General features: G+C 40.6%; 2 protein-coding genes across 3 annotated transcripts; both read right to left on the reverse strand.

Annotated features, from left to right (window-relative positions):
- Positions 1-157: 157 nt before the first annotated feature.
- On the reverse strand, positions 158-2,639 carry ndufb7 (NADH:ubiquinone oxidoreductase subunit B7). Of its 2 annotated transcripts, XM_077570621.1 has the most exons (4): positions 1,710-2,639; positions 1,511-1,628; positions 432-600; positions 158-321 (listed from the first exon to the last, which is right to left on the reverse strand). In XM_077570621.1, exons 2-4 carry the CDS (start codon positions 1,620-1,622, stop codon positions 234-236), a joined length of 369 nt encoding a protein of 122 aa, XP_077426747.1. In that variant the 5' UTR covers positions 1,623-1,628; positions 1,710-2,639; the 3' UTR covers positions 158-233. The 2 variants fall into 2 exon arrangements, with proteins under 2 accessions (XP_077426747.1, XP_077426746.1); XM_077570620.1 differs by having other exon boundaries at positions 1,511-1,751.
- Positions 2,640-6,605: 3,966 nt separating this feature from the next.
- Positions 6,606-16,014, reverse strand: samd1b (sterile alpha motif domain containing 1b). Its single transcript, XM_077570910.1, has 7 exons — positions 14,942-16,014; positions 12,527-12,740; positions 12,147-12,268; positions 9,976-10,006; positions 9,774-9,891; positions 9,499-9,613; positions 6,606-9,397 (listed from the first exon to the last, which is right to left on the reverse strand). Exons 1-7 carry the CDS (start codon positions 15,860-15,862, stop codon positions 9,251-9,253), a joined length of 1,668 nt encoding a protein of 555 aa, XP_077427036.1. The 5' UTR covers positions 15,863-16,014; the 3' UTR covers positions 6,606-9,250.
- Positions 16,015-16,366: the final 352 nt, after the last annotated feature.

Genomic DNA, 16,366 nt, shown 5'->3' on the forward strand with positions numbered 1-16,366 from the left:
GTTTTGCAACCAACTTCCTGAGATATAAAAATACAGCATTTTAACTGCAGCAAGTCAGTCCAAGGTGAGATTTTAGTTTTTTTAAAACTGTATAGGCCACAAAGATGGAACATAAAAATGTGCATGTTAGTACAAAAAAAAAGCAAAGACGGTGATATGTAATTAAGCAGCACTGTTTAATGTGAACAGCATAGGTTACTCCTATATACAGTGTTGAGAGAAGAAATGCTGCATTATGCAGCTTCAGCCTGAGCCTCAATTCTTTTCTTCCTCAGCTGGAGCCTCCTCTCCCTCTCGTACTCCTTCATCCGCATAACGTAGCTAGAGACAAAATCAAACACATGAAATACAAATGTTGCTTGAGTAAACAAGGCACGAGCATCTACAATAGAACCATTAACAAAACACTAACTCTTGGTGGAAACACTTACTCCTGATGTTCACAGTAGTCCCAGTCATGTCTCTCATGTTTGCAGGCAAGGAAGTTTGGCCAGTTGTCCCTTTTGCACTTCATGAACTTCAGGAGGTGATGAGCGCAATAGTCCCTCTGCTCCACAGGCAGCTGGGCTAAGTTCATTTGCTCTTGGGTCGCAACCATCTCTGCAAAGGCCCCATAAATCATCGGTCTTGTTATAATGTAGTAGTCGCTAATGTACGAGATAGCTGCTAAACTGTTCGTGCTGAAAAATGTTGTGATTGTACTGAAAGCTGTAAAACTCTGGACTAGGGCAAACGTTCCACACCATTCTGAATTAAAATTATATTTGTTGCAAAACATATGACGAGATCACAACTGTGTTCGAAAATCATCAACTCATCAATCATCAAAGATTGGAACGTGAGTAAACGATTTTCATTACGTTGAATGCCAAAATATAGTTGAAGCACTTCCAAAATGCACACGCCGAGATGACAAGCTCTCGCAAGATTATGTCTATTGTTGACATTAACATTTTTATTGGTTTATTTTACTTTTTACCTGTTTTACATTTCATTATAGATGTGTTGATGAAGGTATAATTATGTTGACCTGATATAACCTGTGTGAGTAATGCTTTTGACATTCTTGCTATCTTTTGTACTGTTTTCCCAGAAATGAGAAAGTTAAAATGTTTCTATGTTTATCTAAGAAGTCGAGTTGCTGTTCATTAGAAATCCGGTTGTCAAAAGTTCAAGGACGATCTAGTTTACTGGGAAAATGCAAACTCATTCTGTGCGTCACGGGATGACAGAGGCGTTTCCTCATGTTTTGAATAAAGAGGCTGTGTGGGCAAAAGAAGACACACACATTGGATGACACTGCTTGGGTGATGTCTAACTGTGTGACCAGAGATCTCTGTAATAAACCAACCTTGCAAGGACCCTCTCCACCAGAATCTCATCTTGCAATTATTTGAACACGCAAACAATTACAATTAATGGTAATTTCCTTCACTATCATTGCTCAAATTGTTGAGTGATATACAAAACGCCATCATTCGACGGCGCACAAATAGTTAGTTCTACAAACCTCGCTCTTTTCTCTCAGAAAAGCCAAACATGGGGTCGAAGTCGAATTTCTTCGCTGGGTCTGGTTCGGTGTCGGTCTCGGTGACGTACCGCCTCACAAGGTGAGCTCCCATGGTGTCCTAATTTGTTCAATCGGAAAGTCTTTAATGCTGGATTAATGCTTTCAGAATGCTTCAGCTATCTACCGTTCGGTCACCTACACAAATTCCTTGGAATTACTTCCGTTTCTACCGGAAGTAAACAGCTGACAAGTCCTTCTGAAATGTCTTCCCCTTTAAACAAATTACAAACGTTACGGTCCGAGCACGGAAACCTAAATAAACACATAAATAAAATTATTATTATTAGAGATTTGTGTGTTTTCTTCCACTATACAATATGTTTGCACTTTTTGCAAAATAAAATACACCCTTCATGCAATTTTAGTGCTGCTCTGTGACGTTATTTGTTGCACACAACTTTATGGTGGTGACGTAAGAAAATTAGAGTTACATTCAAAATTTGTATATGTATTTTATGAGGTTTCATGCCTTATTCATTCATTCATTTTAAAGGCGTGTGCTTTTTGGGGGGCCAATTGGAATCCTTTTGGAATAAAATTCTGGTGAATGTGTTTTTTACGTCATGTTATTTTAATGGGCCTTTTTAAAGACACTGCTACATTTGTGTATATCTTGAGGTATTTTGCACTGTTTAACTAGATTCATTTTAACCCAAAATCTTATATGAACCTTGAGCTTGAAATCATCAATGCCTGGAACCGGAAGTCTGCCAATGTTGAATCAAGGCAACAGGGCTTTTCTTGTTTACATGTGGTGTTCCCTTAGTAACCACTTAAATCTTGATCAAATAAATAAATAAAACCTTCCAAATTACACATTTGAATGGATAAAATTTCCTCATTCTATGTTTCTATGTTTTTTTTATTACAAAAATTTTAAAGCTCAAAATCCCCTTTTTTAAAAAAAATTCAGCTCAAGATCCATATTAAAAATGTTTATCTGCATGGACCGTCACCCAAACATACAAAAATACTAAAGTCATTGTCAAAACACAGTACATACAAATTAATGAAACAATAACAGACATAACTTTTTTTCTTTTCTTTTTTTGGTTTGGTGGCCTCAGTATAGCATCTCTGCTTTTTGCAGATGATGTGGTACTGTTGGCTTCATCAAGCCGTGATCTCCAACTCTCACTGGAGCGGTTAGCAGCCGAGTGTGAAGCGGTTGGGATGTGGAGCAGCACCTCCAAATCCGAGACCATGGTCCTCAGTCGGAAAAGGGTGGCGGGCTTACTCCAGTCGATCTACGTTCTTACCTTCACCTATGGTCACGAGCTGTGGGTCGTGACTGAAAGAACAAGATCCCGGATACAAGCGGCTGAAATGAGTTTCCTCCGCAGGGTGTCCGGCTCTCTCTTAGAAATAGGGTGAGAAGGTCGCTCATTCGGGAGGAGCCACTACTCCTCCCTGTTGAGAGGAGCCAGTTGGAGGTGGCTCGGGCATCTGGTTTGGATGCCTCCTGGATGCCTCCCTGTAGAGGTGTTCCGGGCATTTCCCACCAGCGGGAGGCCTCGGGGACGACTCAGGACACGTTGGAGAGACTATGTCTCTCTGCTGGCCTGGGAACGCCTTGGGATCCCGCCGTAGGAGCTGGTTGAAGTGGCTGGGGACATCGAAGTCTGGACTTCCCTCCTAAGGCTGCTGCCCCCGCGTGACGTGACCTCGGATAAGCGGTAGTAAATGGATGGATGGATGGATGGCTGTTCAAGCCCTCGGTAAAACGCGTTGTGTAAGTCAATAAATTGTGGCTCAATTTTTAACTGTGTGCGGTGGACCTCTTTCGTTTTCCAGAATTTGTGTTTCCTGACACCACAATCACCAGTGAATCTTTGTCTGTGGTGTGCGGGGCTATTTCTTCTCCATATAACTAGATATAAAGTGACTAATAAACCATAAATGTTTCCACTCATTTACAGTATTGCGTCCTGGTCTCTGCAATGAAGTAAACGTCTTCATCCTACAAAGGGAGAAAAAGTAAAAAATAATGTTTGAATAAATTATTATGAATATTTATACAGTATATACTTTTGTGTGTTTTCCCACTACAAAGGCTGAAAGTTACAAATCTTACAGCCGCCCTTTAGGGAACTTTTTCATCTTCCTCTGTACCAGGCAGGCATACACAGCTTGAGTCTGTGTTGAGTAGTGGACTGATTATATTTCAGCTGAGACATACACCAGTCAGAATCTCCCAAGTTTAAACCTGTGATGATGCAAGGCGTCTCACTCACTCTCATAATCTCACTGGGATACTCGGTTTCCTCTCTTTTTCCTTCAGCCTTCACGGCCACAGATCAGGATCTTGGGCCCACCGCACACCAGGCGACGTGACTTAATGTTTTGCTTTAAGTTATCATAACTGGCCTGGCGTCTGATAATAGTTTTTCTGCAATCTGAAATCATTAGTGAATGACATTGAAACATTGCATACGTAACAACCAATCATAAGTCATGTGTTATTTTCACCTAAACTTTAACATAAAATAAATTTTAAAAAGTTTATGGGTATAAGGACGAGATTCAGCTCACCGCTACCAAGCTGTACTAGCTGAAAAGCGAAGCGTGGGCAGCCTCTGTCATGAATGAGAGCCAAGAAGCTTTCAACTATCAACATGCCCCTTTCATTTGTTGTCCCTTTTCTCTCTCCCTTCACAGGCCATTCTGTTTATGGTTCACACACAAACAAACAAACAATACAGTAATAAATCTTACACCTCAAAACATTTTGGTGTTTCAGTGATTTGGCTATGTGTGCAAGGCTCAATCACCTGGTGTGTTGGTGTGAGTTGCAAAGTGTATTTTTCCCAATGATCCATCTTAGTTGCATTCAGCCGTGGTGTTCCATGTGCGGCAGGCATTTGCGACACCTTTCACCTTTGATTAAATATTTCAAATTGTAGCAAAACTGTTAGCCAATGGTCAGCCACTCATGAATACTAGTTGCCTGCACGGCAGACCAAGCGACAGTTCAGTCACATTCAATCATGTTGGTCGGTTTGCGCAAGGCCTAACAAGGCTGCTGGCAGACCTTTCACTCTGGAACAAGCTTCTGTGACGCGATATAGACAGAAGGCTGCTGGCAGACCCGCTGGTGTGATGGTAACTATGAGAAAGAGAGATGCAGGGAAGTGAGCAAAATGTTCCATTACAAAGATAGGATAAGAATACATGGCGGGGAATTGTCCACCTGTTGCCTGTCATGTCTGTAATACTTTGCTTGATGACTCATTCCGTGTGTATTTTAGTGACGAAGGTGCCAGCGCACGCGTCCTGGGGACTTTTTTTCCCTTTAATTTTTCCTGGAGTAGTTGCCTTCTTGTGGATGACAATTGAGGAACAAACACAAAGAGACATGCGCAACACCATGACTCTCCTCTTTGTATGCCAGTAATTAAACACCCCCAATAAAAAAAACAGAAAACGAGCCTGTGGTGTCTGAGAGGAAACCCCGTTTATCTGGATAAACTCAGCATGTTATCCTTTGATAGTCATAATAAATTCAGATCATAATTTTCCTTTTTACCCTACTTCATTTAGCAGCAAAGACCTACTGTACGTTACAAAGAAAAATCTCTAGCATCCAGAATATATCTCTTGCTCACCTAAAAATTTGGTGCTTCATTACAACTAATGCAAATATTTACTGTATTTATGTGGACTGTACATTGGGGAAAAAAATTATAATGTACTTTGTACATCAGTTGCACGTAATTAAAGTGTAGTAACCTGAAATAATTTCCCTTCTTATCAAATTGCGCCACCGATGGTCATGTTTGAATTAAATACATTTAAAGTACTTTTGTACAGTGAAATATTTAATGTATACAATGTCGAATGTGCCTGAAAATAACGTTATTGTGATTGACACGTATCAGAATATTTACAAGGTAAAAATATAAAAGTTCACTATTTTGTTATTTGGAATGTTGCATACTGAGCTTCCACACATTATTAGTACATGCTATTAGGTGAAAGATTTTCCTAAAAAGAAAACACAAGTACTGAAATATAAGCAACATTTTGTGGGAGTTTTTAATCTCACTAGTGCACAAGTGAAACCACATGCATTTACAGTTCATCAATTTGATGATTTTCAACCTGAATCTGTCGTCATTCATTTAAAAACCCAATCTTTTTTGCGCAGATCCAAGCTATCCTGTATTGTCTTGGTGCAAAATTTTAGCATCTTGGGGACAAGCAACAATGATGAAGTAAGATTCATTTTGTTAGGCAATTGTCTTATCAAACGTGAAAAATGTGTTTTGCTGCCATCTTGTGGCATCTATGGGCAATTAAAAAACTATTTGGGTGAGTATCAAGCACTGTAGGCCTACTGCCTTAGGTTTACAGGGCTCAGTCCTACATTTTTTGGGGGTACATACTGTCTCTCAGACGTGTGACGTCAGGCGCCAGTTTATCAATTTTTATTTTTAAAACACAAACAAGGTGGACCGCAGCCGACGTCAAAACAGGTTAACAGTGTGAGACGAAGACACACGAGCAACTCGCTAACGTTCGCCTCCTAACTCCTCTTGCGCTCACCCCATCCCGTGAGTCGCGTGATGCATTTATGAACACTCGGAAATAGCACCGTTCAACAAATTATTGAGAACTTCATCTGCAAAATGACATTTTGTTCAAAATCTGAAGTGTGACAAATATTAGATGAGATTATTCAGTATCGAGCAAATTGAGGTTGTCCTTTATTTGCTGTTTAACTCACTGTTTTCCCACGGAAGCTTCTTCTTTTTCATCTGCTCTCATTTCCTTCACTTGTACGTCTGGGTCCAGTCAGACTGTAATAGTCGGGTATGATCTGCCGTCTGCTCAAATCAGTGCCAACGGTATCAGGTTCTTCCTTCCTCTTAATAAGTAGCCATGACTAACGTGTTTCCACCGCACTGCGTGTACCTGCTTCGACGCCTTTATTGCATCAGTGTGTGCGCACGGTTATAACTTATTACTGTTTTCAACATGTCAGAGCACTGAGAGCAGAGCATGAAATACACGCACACAGAAGCGACACATGAGAGAGCTTTTTTTGTTCAAGATTTATTACTAAAGGTTAGCAAATAACAAAAGCAAGTAGGACTAACAAAGGTGTTTAACACTTTGCAATACTATATGGAAAAGGTTCATTAAATGCCTCGACATAGAGTGAAATTGTGACAGTTGAAAGTGGCCACTAAGACAAAAGAAGGTAGTCATGCTCGTGGAGGACAGCATTTATAAAATGGAGCCAAATATATAGACTGTATTTCGATGACAAAATAAACATTCATATGCTGTAAAATTGGAGAAGCTGGAATGCTGATCACATGTGAGAGTTTGGGTTAAAGGCTGCTTGTATGACAGCAGCTGATTGATTTGAACCTGCGCCATTCAAATGATCATGTTATTTACAAATTCCTGCCAAAGAGGCTTGAACGCATTTACATATTTACAAGTTGTTAACATATTTATATGTATGTATGATAATAGTCTGTGCCTCTTATTAAACTGAATTTGGCATAAAAACACTTGATGCATTTTTGCTTTATGCCCTGTGACGTATAAATTCAAATTGAAACCACAGAAATCCTCGATGTTATGATTGGATTGTCTCAAAACTTTTGATGCATGTAATAGGCGTAGATTAATAGCCATTCAACGGATTACTTTTTGATGACAATTGAACTTGAGGGGAGTTCCCGACCAAACCAACCACAACCAATCTTACCTAATATTAATCTTAATCATCTTTGATGAATATTATGGTATTGACTACCCCACCTACAAAGAGAATGACATTGCGCACACAAGAGCTTTTTCCTTGTGTGACATAAACAAGCAACTAGTTGCTCACCCTTCCCTCACGGATGTGCAGAGCAAATTTCACCCCACTTAGGCGTGTGTGTGACAATCAGTGGTACTTTAACTTTTAACTGTATCCATAAGTGGTTAGCACATCATTTGATGAGGCTCAGGGTTCGAATCTTGACTCGGGACAAGTAGCATAGAAAATAGATGGGTTGATAACCTGTGTCCAAGCATAAGCAAAACATGTGGTAGTTTAGCAGAGAAATTGTTTATAAAGGGAGATTCTTGACAATAATATGTTATATGTGACTTTACTAGTCTAAACATGACATTCTGATTAGTATTACATTTGTGGAATATAAGTTATGAAGCAAAGTCGTTTTTAGCCATCTCAGGTGGCGGCCATTTTGCCACTTGCCGTCGACTGAAGATGACATCACAGTTGCTCAGGGCTCAAGCACTGACCAATCACAGCTCACCTGTTTTTTGAAACCGAACTGTGATTTGTTTTTACCTGAGCATTGATGTCATCTTCAGTCGACAGCAAGTGGCAAAATGGCCGCCTTCTGATATTGATAAAAAAAACAGCTGGATTTTGCTGCTTAACTCATATTCCACTAATGCAACACTAACCAGAATACCATATTTAGACTAGTGGGGCTGCATACAACATATTATTGTCAACAAATTTTGGGGGGGGGTTTGACTTGTCATTGTAATTCCTCATCTCTCTTCCTCTCCCCTTAATTTGTACTTTTTCCCATCTAAGAAATTTGGGGCGCTAATTAGCAAGCTGCCATGCTTCCCGTTTGGTTATTGTTATTTTTTCATATTTCTTGGACAAGTTGCGACTGTGAAGACACATTTTCTTGTGTGCGTTTTTTTTTTTTTAGAAACATTTGGATGGAAACCTTACTACTGTTAGATGCTTTGTACACTGATTGATAGAAATCCGTTTTTTTCTGTTCTTTTTTTAATTCACGAAGTAAAGTGTGTACGTAAGTCCAAGTGCATACATAGTTGTTTCGTGCAATTGTTACATTCTGTGTACAGACGCTCCCCTACTTACGAACATTCGAGTTACGAACAACGGTACATACGAACATGTCGGTGCGCATGCGCGCATGTCAAAAAATGTTCGGAAAGAGATGCTGTAAGTTAGATTTTTTATTGCGCACCTTTTTCCGAGTACTGTAGTGCTTCTTTCCGCCGCTAATACCGACGCTTGGCGCTGTGAGAGCTCACCCAGCATTGGAGGCTCAGCAACGTGTCGAGGAGGAGGAAGAAGAAGAAACGCCTGTCGCTCATAGATAAAGCCATCGCACTCTTCGAGCAGCAAGACCCAAATATTGAACGTTGCACAAAGGTTGCAAATCAATTGAATGATGCCATACAGTGCTACCGCATCATTTATGATGAAAAAAGAAGAAAACTGTGCAATCGTAGTTAGATCGCTTCTTTCGGCCAGTTTCTAGTAAATCCTCCAAGGAAGATACTCATCAACCCTCATCTTCTTCTCCGCGACCCTCAACTTCTTCCTACATTGAAGTTACGGGGAGGAAGTAACTTTTGAAGCCCATTCCAGCGACGACGAAGAACCTCTCATGATATAAAATCCTCCTCTTCCTCCATCAAATCCTTAAGCATCGAGTACATCTTCCAAAAGTAAGTTAAACTTCATTTTATTTATCTTATTAGTACATACTGTGTGTGTGTCTCTCTCTCTCTCTCTAACATACGTAGTACAGTACTGTACGTATTCTCTTTAAACATAAATTATAATACAAAATATAGCACTGAAGCAACTTACGAACAAATTCACCTTACGAACGATCGCTCGGAACGTAACTCGTTCGTAAGTTGGGGAGCGTCTGTACTTCATGTACAGTCTTCATCTTCAAAGTGCGTTTTTTGCAAAACCTTCACGTGGCGCTCGTATATCTTGAGGGCGGGGCCAAGCCTGATTGACAGGCCAGTCAAAACGTCATTTCGCTGCATGAGGAGAAGAGACTTCCCATCGATTTCCTAAAGAGAGCAATGCCACGCCACAGAAGTGAATCAAATGTGCAACTGTTGGGCCCGTCTGCACCACCCCCTGGTGGTAAAAACAGGAGCTGCATCCTCACCTGTGTCTCAAAGGCAGCGGCCTGCTCAGGGAAACCAGCGATGGTAAAATAAGTGACCACATCAGACACTGTCCAGTCCACTGGGCTCCCCTTGGCACCTTCTATCTTTATAAACCTAGAAATTTAAAATGTTTGGTTCATTGTTCAAGCTTCTCCTATTACAAATTATTAAGCCTTCATTTTTTTTAAATATCAGTTTTTACAGTACCCGTGACCCTAAATGGGATATGTGGTGCAAAATGGATGGATGGATAGATAGATGAGAGTATGCTCACCCTCCATTATTGACTCCACCGTTCATCCCTTGTTCTTCTGACAGGCTGGTGTCTCTCGGGGAGGCAGTGGGGGTGAGCAGGCACGAGGACACGCCTTCTTCTGTTTTACATTCAACACCTGCCCAAAAAAGACAGTTTGGTTCCCTCTTTTTGTTGCTCACATCAGTGTACACACATACACACTATTAGAAGAGGAATTCACCATTAAGGCCCGACTGGGTGTGGATCTGACCCTGCATGTAAAGAAAAAACATTGTACACATGTAAACATGTAAACATTCTGTTAACAGTTGAAATGATGGTAAACCCCCTGAGCGTAACCGCCTTATGATAAACTTAACTCATTCGCTGCGATTGACGGCTCGAGACGTAAAAAAAAAAATTATATTAAAACTATTTCTATTTAACATTTTTTTCCCAATTTTGTTAACAAGAGTATGAAAACCTAGAAATTTTTTTTTACATTTAGAATAGATGTAAAATTTGTGATTAACCACAAGTTAACTAGTGAAGTCATGCAATTAATTACGATTACAAATGTTTAGCGCCTGATGACGCTAATTTTAATAATCAATTCTTTAAAAAAATAAAAACAAAAAATTAATAAACTTTTTTTTAAAGATTATTAAAAATTAGGGGCGTCAGGTGATTACAATTTTTAATCGTAATTAATCGCATGACTTCACTAGTTAACTCACGATTAATCCCAATTTTTATATCTGTTTTAATATAATATTTTTTTAAAAAGTTTTCAAACTCTTGTTAACAAAAGTGGGAAAAAATGTTGAACTAATAAAAATAGTTAAAATGAATTTTTGACGTCTATAGCCGTCAATGGCAGTGAATGAGTTAAGCAGGTGTAAACAACCTTTTTGAAGCTCTGAGCTACTTCTTGGGTACTGGTTATTGCGAAAAGTTTAATACAAACTTCACAAATTTGCTCAAATTACCTTTAAAGGGATACTTAACTCATTGAGTCATTTTCAACAGTGAAAAGTTAGCATTTTGTCCATAATTAATTTGATAACTTCTTTTTTTTAATGTACAATTAATACCTTTAATTAAAATCACATTCTTCCACTTGCTTCAACTGATGATGACATCACCTGTGCTGTGGAAGTAGGTAATGACTAATCATGGCTCAGCTGTTTTCTGGGTTTGGTTAGTAAACTGAGCCAGGATTTGTCTGTACCTGTTTCTTCAGCACAGGTGAGGTCCTCTTCAGTCGACAGCAAGTAGAAAAAATTGTTTTTAAAGGTATTAATTGTACATGAAAAATTTACCACATTTAAGTATAGACAAAATATTAACTTTTACTACTGAAAATGGCTCAATGAGTCAAGTATCCCCTTTAATAATGTTTTTAATTAATTGTTCATTTATGTGAAGACAGTCATTTATGTTAATGATTTCTCACATTAACTCATTCACTGCCATTGATGACTATAGACGTAAAAAATGAATGTGAACTATTTCTATTAGTTTAACAATTTTTCATTTAATTTCATTTTTTATGAAAACCTTTTTTTAAATTGTACATTAATAACAGATATAAAATCATTATGCGATTAATTACGATTAAACGGCCCTTATTTTTAATAATAAAAAAACAAAATTTGGACCACACTTTTTTAATTGTAATTAATCACGACTTCACTAGTTAACTAACGATTAATCACAAATTTTATATCTGTTCTAATTTTACAATATTTTTTTCCTAGGTTTTCATACTCTTGTTAGCAAAAAAATGATAAAAAAAAACAAAAAACTAATAGAAATAGTTAAAATGAATTTTTGACGTCTATAGCCGTCAATGGCAGTGAATGAGTTAATTAGGAAACAGTTTTATTAAAATGCAACAGTTCAATTCCAATCATGTCTACCAGTACAAATGTTTACATTTTCCCAAAAATCACTTCAACATTTTTAGAAAATCACAATGTTGCAGGTGCTGTACAGACAAAAATTACACACAACAACAACAAAAAACTTTCACAAGTACTGAAAAAAAACTCACAGCCACACCAAAAGCCTCTCTCACACACCCAAAAATATTCTTACTTAAACCATTAAAGCTCCCATATACAACAAAGTTATCTACTAAAACGTATTTTCTTTTTCATCGTATGTTCGAATGGCCGCACTATTATTTTGGGCTTCAGCTTGAATGAACCTAACTTTCACGGTTTTGAAATGTTAGGTCAAAAGGTAGACTACACCTTGGACTGGTTGCCAGAAAATCACAGGGCACAAAGAGAAACTGACAATCATTCACAGTCACACAGACATTGACACAGTCACCAAGTGGTGAAACAGTCATGACAATATTGAATGGTTTTGTTTTGATAAATAATTTTAGAAATAGCAGTTTACCTGCACATCCATAAGTGATTGATCAGGGGTGCCGGGACTTTTGTCTCCATTTGCTTTGATGCACATAGATGGAGGAGGGCACAAAGGAGGGGAACATCCAGTCGTACTGAAGAGATCCACGACTGAGAAGGTATCAGCACATAGAGGGAAGATTAGTAAATAAACATTGGCCACATACATCAAACAAATTCAACTGTTATTCGCCGGCCACAATATTAGGTACACCAGCAGAATCTAATGAGACCCAATATGTGTATTGTTTAGTAGTTTGATAGCTTTACTAACACAAATACCTGAAGCATCTCACCATGCAGCGCGGTTACAGTACTAAACATATTAAACGTGAAATTAATTATTCTCGAACCCTGACCAACGCACACCTTTGTCACGATGCGGCTTATAACAGAGGCTCTCCTCGTCCGACGCTTTTCGTATCTCGGCTTCTTCGCTGGCTTTCCCGATCAGGGCTGCTGCGGTTGTCATGGCGATCAGGGATTGTCCTCCTTCCTCATTAGAACTCCTGGGATCCTCCTCTTCCTCACTGTCCTCCTGCACACCATCCTCATCGCCGGCTTCTTCCATCGGCTCGCTGTCCTGAAGGGACGGTAAATGCAGCGAGGACATATAGAGTTTGGAAAGATGTTTCAAAAAATGGTTTATGGTTATTTAACAGGGGTGTGTTCACTTTGTACATTTTGCTTTTATTTCTTAACATTTGGACCTGTCTACAGTAGCCTTAGAGTTCTGATGGTCGGGTTTTGAAACTCAGTTCAGCATTCTTCTCACATTCACCCGCCTCTCCACCTCAAAAAACATGTTAGGCAAAGTCAGGAGTCAGCAACCTTTCCTGTCTTTAAAGTCATTTTAGGCCAAATAAATAACAAAAAAATCTGTCTGGAGCCACATAACATTTGAACATCATGATGAACAAAACAGTCATTATTGTTAGTCTAATGTACTGAGGGCCCGAGAGCTAATTAGTACTGCACCAGAACAGAAAAATATGCAGCATCCAATATAAAATAAAAATAAATAAATAAATAATAATAATAATAATAATAATAAATAATTAAAAAAATAATAAAATAAAATAATTAAAAATAATAATAATAATAATAATAACAATAATAATAAAAAATAAATAAATAAATAATAAAAAATAAATAATAAAAAAAATACATAAAAAAAAGAAAAAGAAAAAAATAATAATATTAATAATAATAATAATGCATTAGAATTATATAGCGCTTTTTTGGGACACTCAAAGATGCTTCACAGTGGATGCATTATTCATGCACTCACACATTCAAACTGTGGTGGCGGTACACTACTTAAGTAGCCAAAGCTGCTCTGGGCCAGGCGGATGGAAGCATTGGCTGCCATTGTGTGCCTACAGCCCTTCCGACCACTACCAAACATTCGCACCTTTCGGACACAAGTGTGAGTGGCAATGGAGGCAATGTGTGTGAAGACATTGACAATACATGATTTGGGGAGAGCAAGGATCAAACAACCAACCTTCCGGTTACTGGACGACCAGCTCTACACCCCCAGCCACGGCCGCCATGTTATGTAGAGCTTCATTTTTTTTTACCTCACTTCTTTAGAATTTTTTTCTGCCTTTTTTGCTATGAATTTTCTGGCATTTTGGGCAATTTTGTGGACATTTTATGGTTGAACTTTTTCTTTTCTGCCTTTTTAAAAAATATATTTCTCTGGCATTCCTGGCAATTTAATAGACATTTTTATGCAAATTGTCTGCTTTGTTCTTCCTTTTTTTGGACATTTTATGGTCACTTTTTGAAAATTTGTAGTTGTTTAAAAAACCCCGTTTTCATCTACCTTCCGTCTGTTTTTGTGACAACTTAAAAATTTGGACTCTACATGTTTTTAAAAAATGTTTTCTTTTTCTTTTTTATTCAATCATTAATGAATTTAAAGAATATTTTACCTAAAAATAATGTGTACAAAAAATATAAAAAAATTTTGGGAGATGTACAGGGAGCCACAGGAGAGAGACTAAAGAACCACCCACATGTGACTCCAGAGCCGCAGGTTTTAGACACCTGGGCTAAGTACGAGTAATTGCCCTTAGGTTTCCTGGTGACCTGCATGATTAAAATGATTACCGAAGTATAGTCTTTTTGACATCTTTTTGTTTTCATCTTAATTGTCTATTGTTGTTTCGTTTTTATTTTCATATTCAAATTTGATAACTTCATTGTCTACCAATGTGAAAACGTCACGCATGTGGGCGGAGAGAGAGGAGAAGAAGGGCGATACAAAGGACTGAATGATGATAGGAACTTGGGTAATTTACAAAAAAAACAACAACAAAAAAACAGGCCAAATGTGAAGTTAGTTTATGCAAATGAAAGGAGCGTCGAGGGACAGGATAGGGTTGTCAGAACCACGACCACCGATCTCGAGCCAAAAAGAACGTGCAAAGAAGATCTCGCTCGTGCACGCGCCATGCAGAAACGCGCTCACAACATGCGCGCGCGTCCCCCCCCCTTTTTTTCCCGGGAGCCGCTCCTGAACTGTAACCTGCAGCTTTTGTGCTTTAAACACACGCAAAGACGGGCAAATAGGCTACGCCTCGTCCCTTGTACGCGTCCCACTAATAACCGAGAAACGAACATTTACGTGATTCAGTATCTTTTTAAGATGGAGGAAGTGCATTACGTTGCAACGTGCGCGATCTCGGCCAGCTTTCATTAATTTAACAGCAGACAGCGCTTCGCCACGCCGCGCGGGTCCGGACGTGTTGCAAATATTAAGTTAGTGTCGCCCACCTTTATCGCGGGCTGCGGCGCGCTCTTTGCAAGACTCACAGAGGACGCCTCCGTCGTCGTCGTCCCCCTGTGAGGAAGAGTAATGTTCCCGCAGCGGGTCCTGCGCAGCCTGCCCCTGGCCACCTCTCGCTCCATGACCACTTTGACTTTCCCCCTGGTCAGCTTCTCTTCGGAGAGGCGCTCGTCTTGGCTGCTCAAATAGCCCAAAATCTCCTTGAGCCCCAGCGGCTTCACGGGGCCTTTTCCGCCGCCGGCGGCGGCGCCCCCACTGTGGTTCATCTCGGACAGGCTCCAGACTGAAGCCACCAGCCGGTCACTCAGGTCCGAGTTGCATCCGGTGCCCCCTCCCTCCACTGGAAGTTTGGGCTGCTGGGCTACTGTGTGCTTGCCTGTGCTGGCGCCTCCTGCGCAAGTTTGGTCGCGGGTGTCATCCCCGGACGGACCCGCTTGCTTCTCTCGCACGAGTGCCTCGTCGCGGCCAGGCCGGACTTCCTGTGTTCCCGTGGCCGCACTTGCTTTCTCTTGCACGACAAGGCGGGCCGCCACCGGCCCGTCGCCGCCGATGCTCCCGTTTCCGCGCTTCTGCTGAGACGGGCTGGGCTCCGAGTCGTCCTCCTGGTCAGTGAAGCTGAGCGCGCTGTCGCCGTTGTTATTGTTGACGAGGTCTTCACTCCTCTTTCTGCTTTTCCTCTGGACCTTGGCTGCGTTCCGGTAGGAGATCGAGCCCTTGTAGCTAACTTTCAGCACAGTCTGCTCTTGGATCAGTTTTTCCAGTTCTGCCCTGGTTCGATCCGGGTCTGACCCGTGTCGCCTCCGGACCATTCGACAAATTCTCTCCAGATCCGGGCGCGCTTTCCGCGAGCGAAGAGAGTCGATTGTTTCCAGGATCCACTCTCGGTACTTGTTGGGTCCGCCCGACATGTTCTCCTTGGGGTTCGGCTCAAGAGCGTGTGTTGTTGTTTCCTCAAGTGGCGCTGCTGTGTCAAAGCTGGAAGCGGAGTACGTGCGACTCCTCGGCTGGAGGACCGCTACGGAAGCCCGCTCTGTACTTTGGCGTTCGGTCGTCCGCCACAATGTGCGCTTAAGGTGGACCGAAAATGGCGCTCGCAACGGCATTTAAGGTGGAATTGTCTCGCTTTTGGCGCATCACAGCGGCATCACAGCCGCGTTCTTTGTTCGCCGTGTCATCGTGTTGGGTCCACGGTTGATACACAAAGGCTGACGCACGCTACGCGCGGCGGGTTGCGTGTGCGCCGCGTGGTGGTGGGGAATAGACGCTCAAGAAATGAGAGGGGAGGGGGGCATTCTGTTCCGCAGGCGGCAACACTGTCGGAGATGAGGACCTTTATGCTGCAAAACCATCATCAGAGGGGGCAAAAGTAGCCTAGAAAGTGTTGACGCGTTCCTTTAGTAAGCAATGAAAAA

This window comes from Vanacampus margaritifer, chromosome 7 (genome assembly GCF_051991255.1).
Source record: "Vanacampus margaritifer isolate UIUO_Vmar chromosome 7, RoL_Vmar_1.0, whole genome shotgun sequence".
Taxonomy (NCBI): Eukaryota; Metazoa; Chordata; class Actinopteri; order Syngnathiformes; family Syngnathidae; genus Vanacampus; species Vanacampus margaritifer.

What these genes read in the sequence shown, in the direction of transcription:
- ndufb7 (XM_077570621.1), bottom strand. Translation starts at nt 1,622, where the DNA reads ATGGGAGCTCACCTTGTGAGGCGGTACGTCACCGAGACCGACACCGAA. An exon ending in TTCTGAGAGAAAAGAGCGAG is followed by an intron (nt 601 to 1,510) that starts GTTTGTAGAACT and finishes GGGCCTTTGCAG; the next exon opens with AGATGGTTGCGACCCAAGAG. An exon ending in GACTACTGTGAACATCAGGA is followed by an intron (nt 322 to 431) that starts GTAAGTGTTTCC and finishes TTTTGTCTCTAG; the next exon opens with CTACGTTATGCGGATGAAGG.
- samd1b (XM_077570910.1), bottom strand. Translation starts at nt 15,862, where the DNA reads ATGTCGGGCGGACCCAACAAGTACCGAGAGTGGATCCTGGAAACAATC. An exon ending in AATCACTTATGGATGTGCAG is followed by an intron (nt 10,007 to 12,146) that starts GTAAACTGCTAT and finishes CTTTACATGCAG; the next exon opens with GGTCAGATCCACACCCAGTC. An exon ending in CACCCAGTCGGGCCTTAATG is followed by an intron (nt 9,892 to 9,975) that starts GTGAATTCCTCT and finishes TTTTTTGGGCAG; the next exon opens with GTGTTGAATGTAAAACAGAA.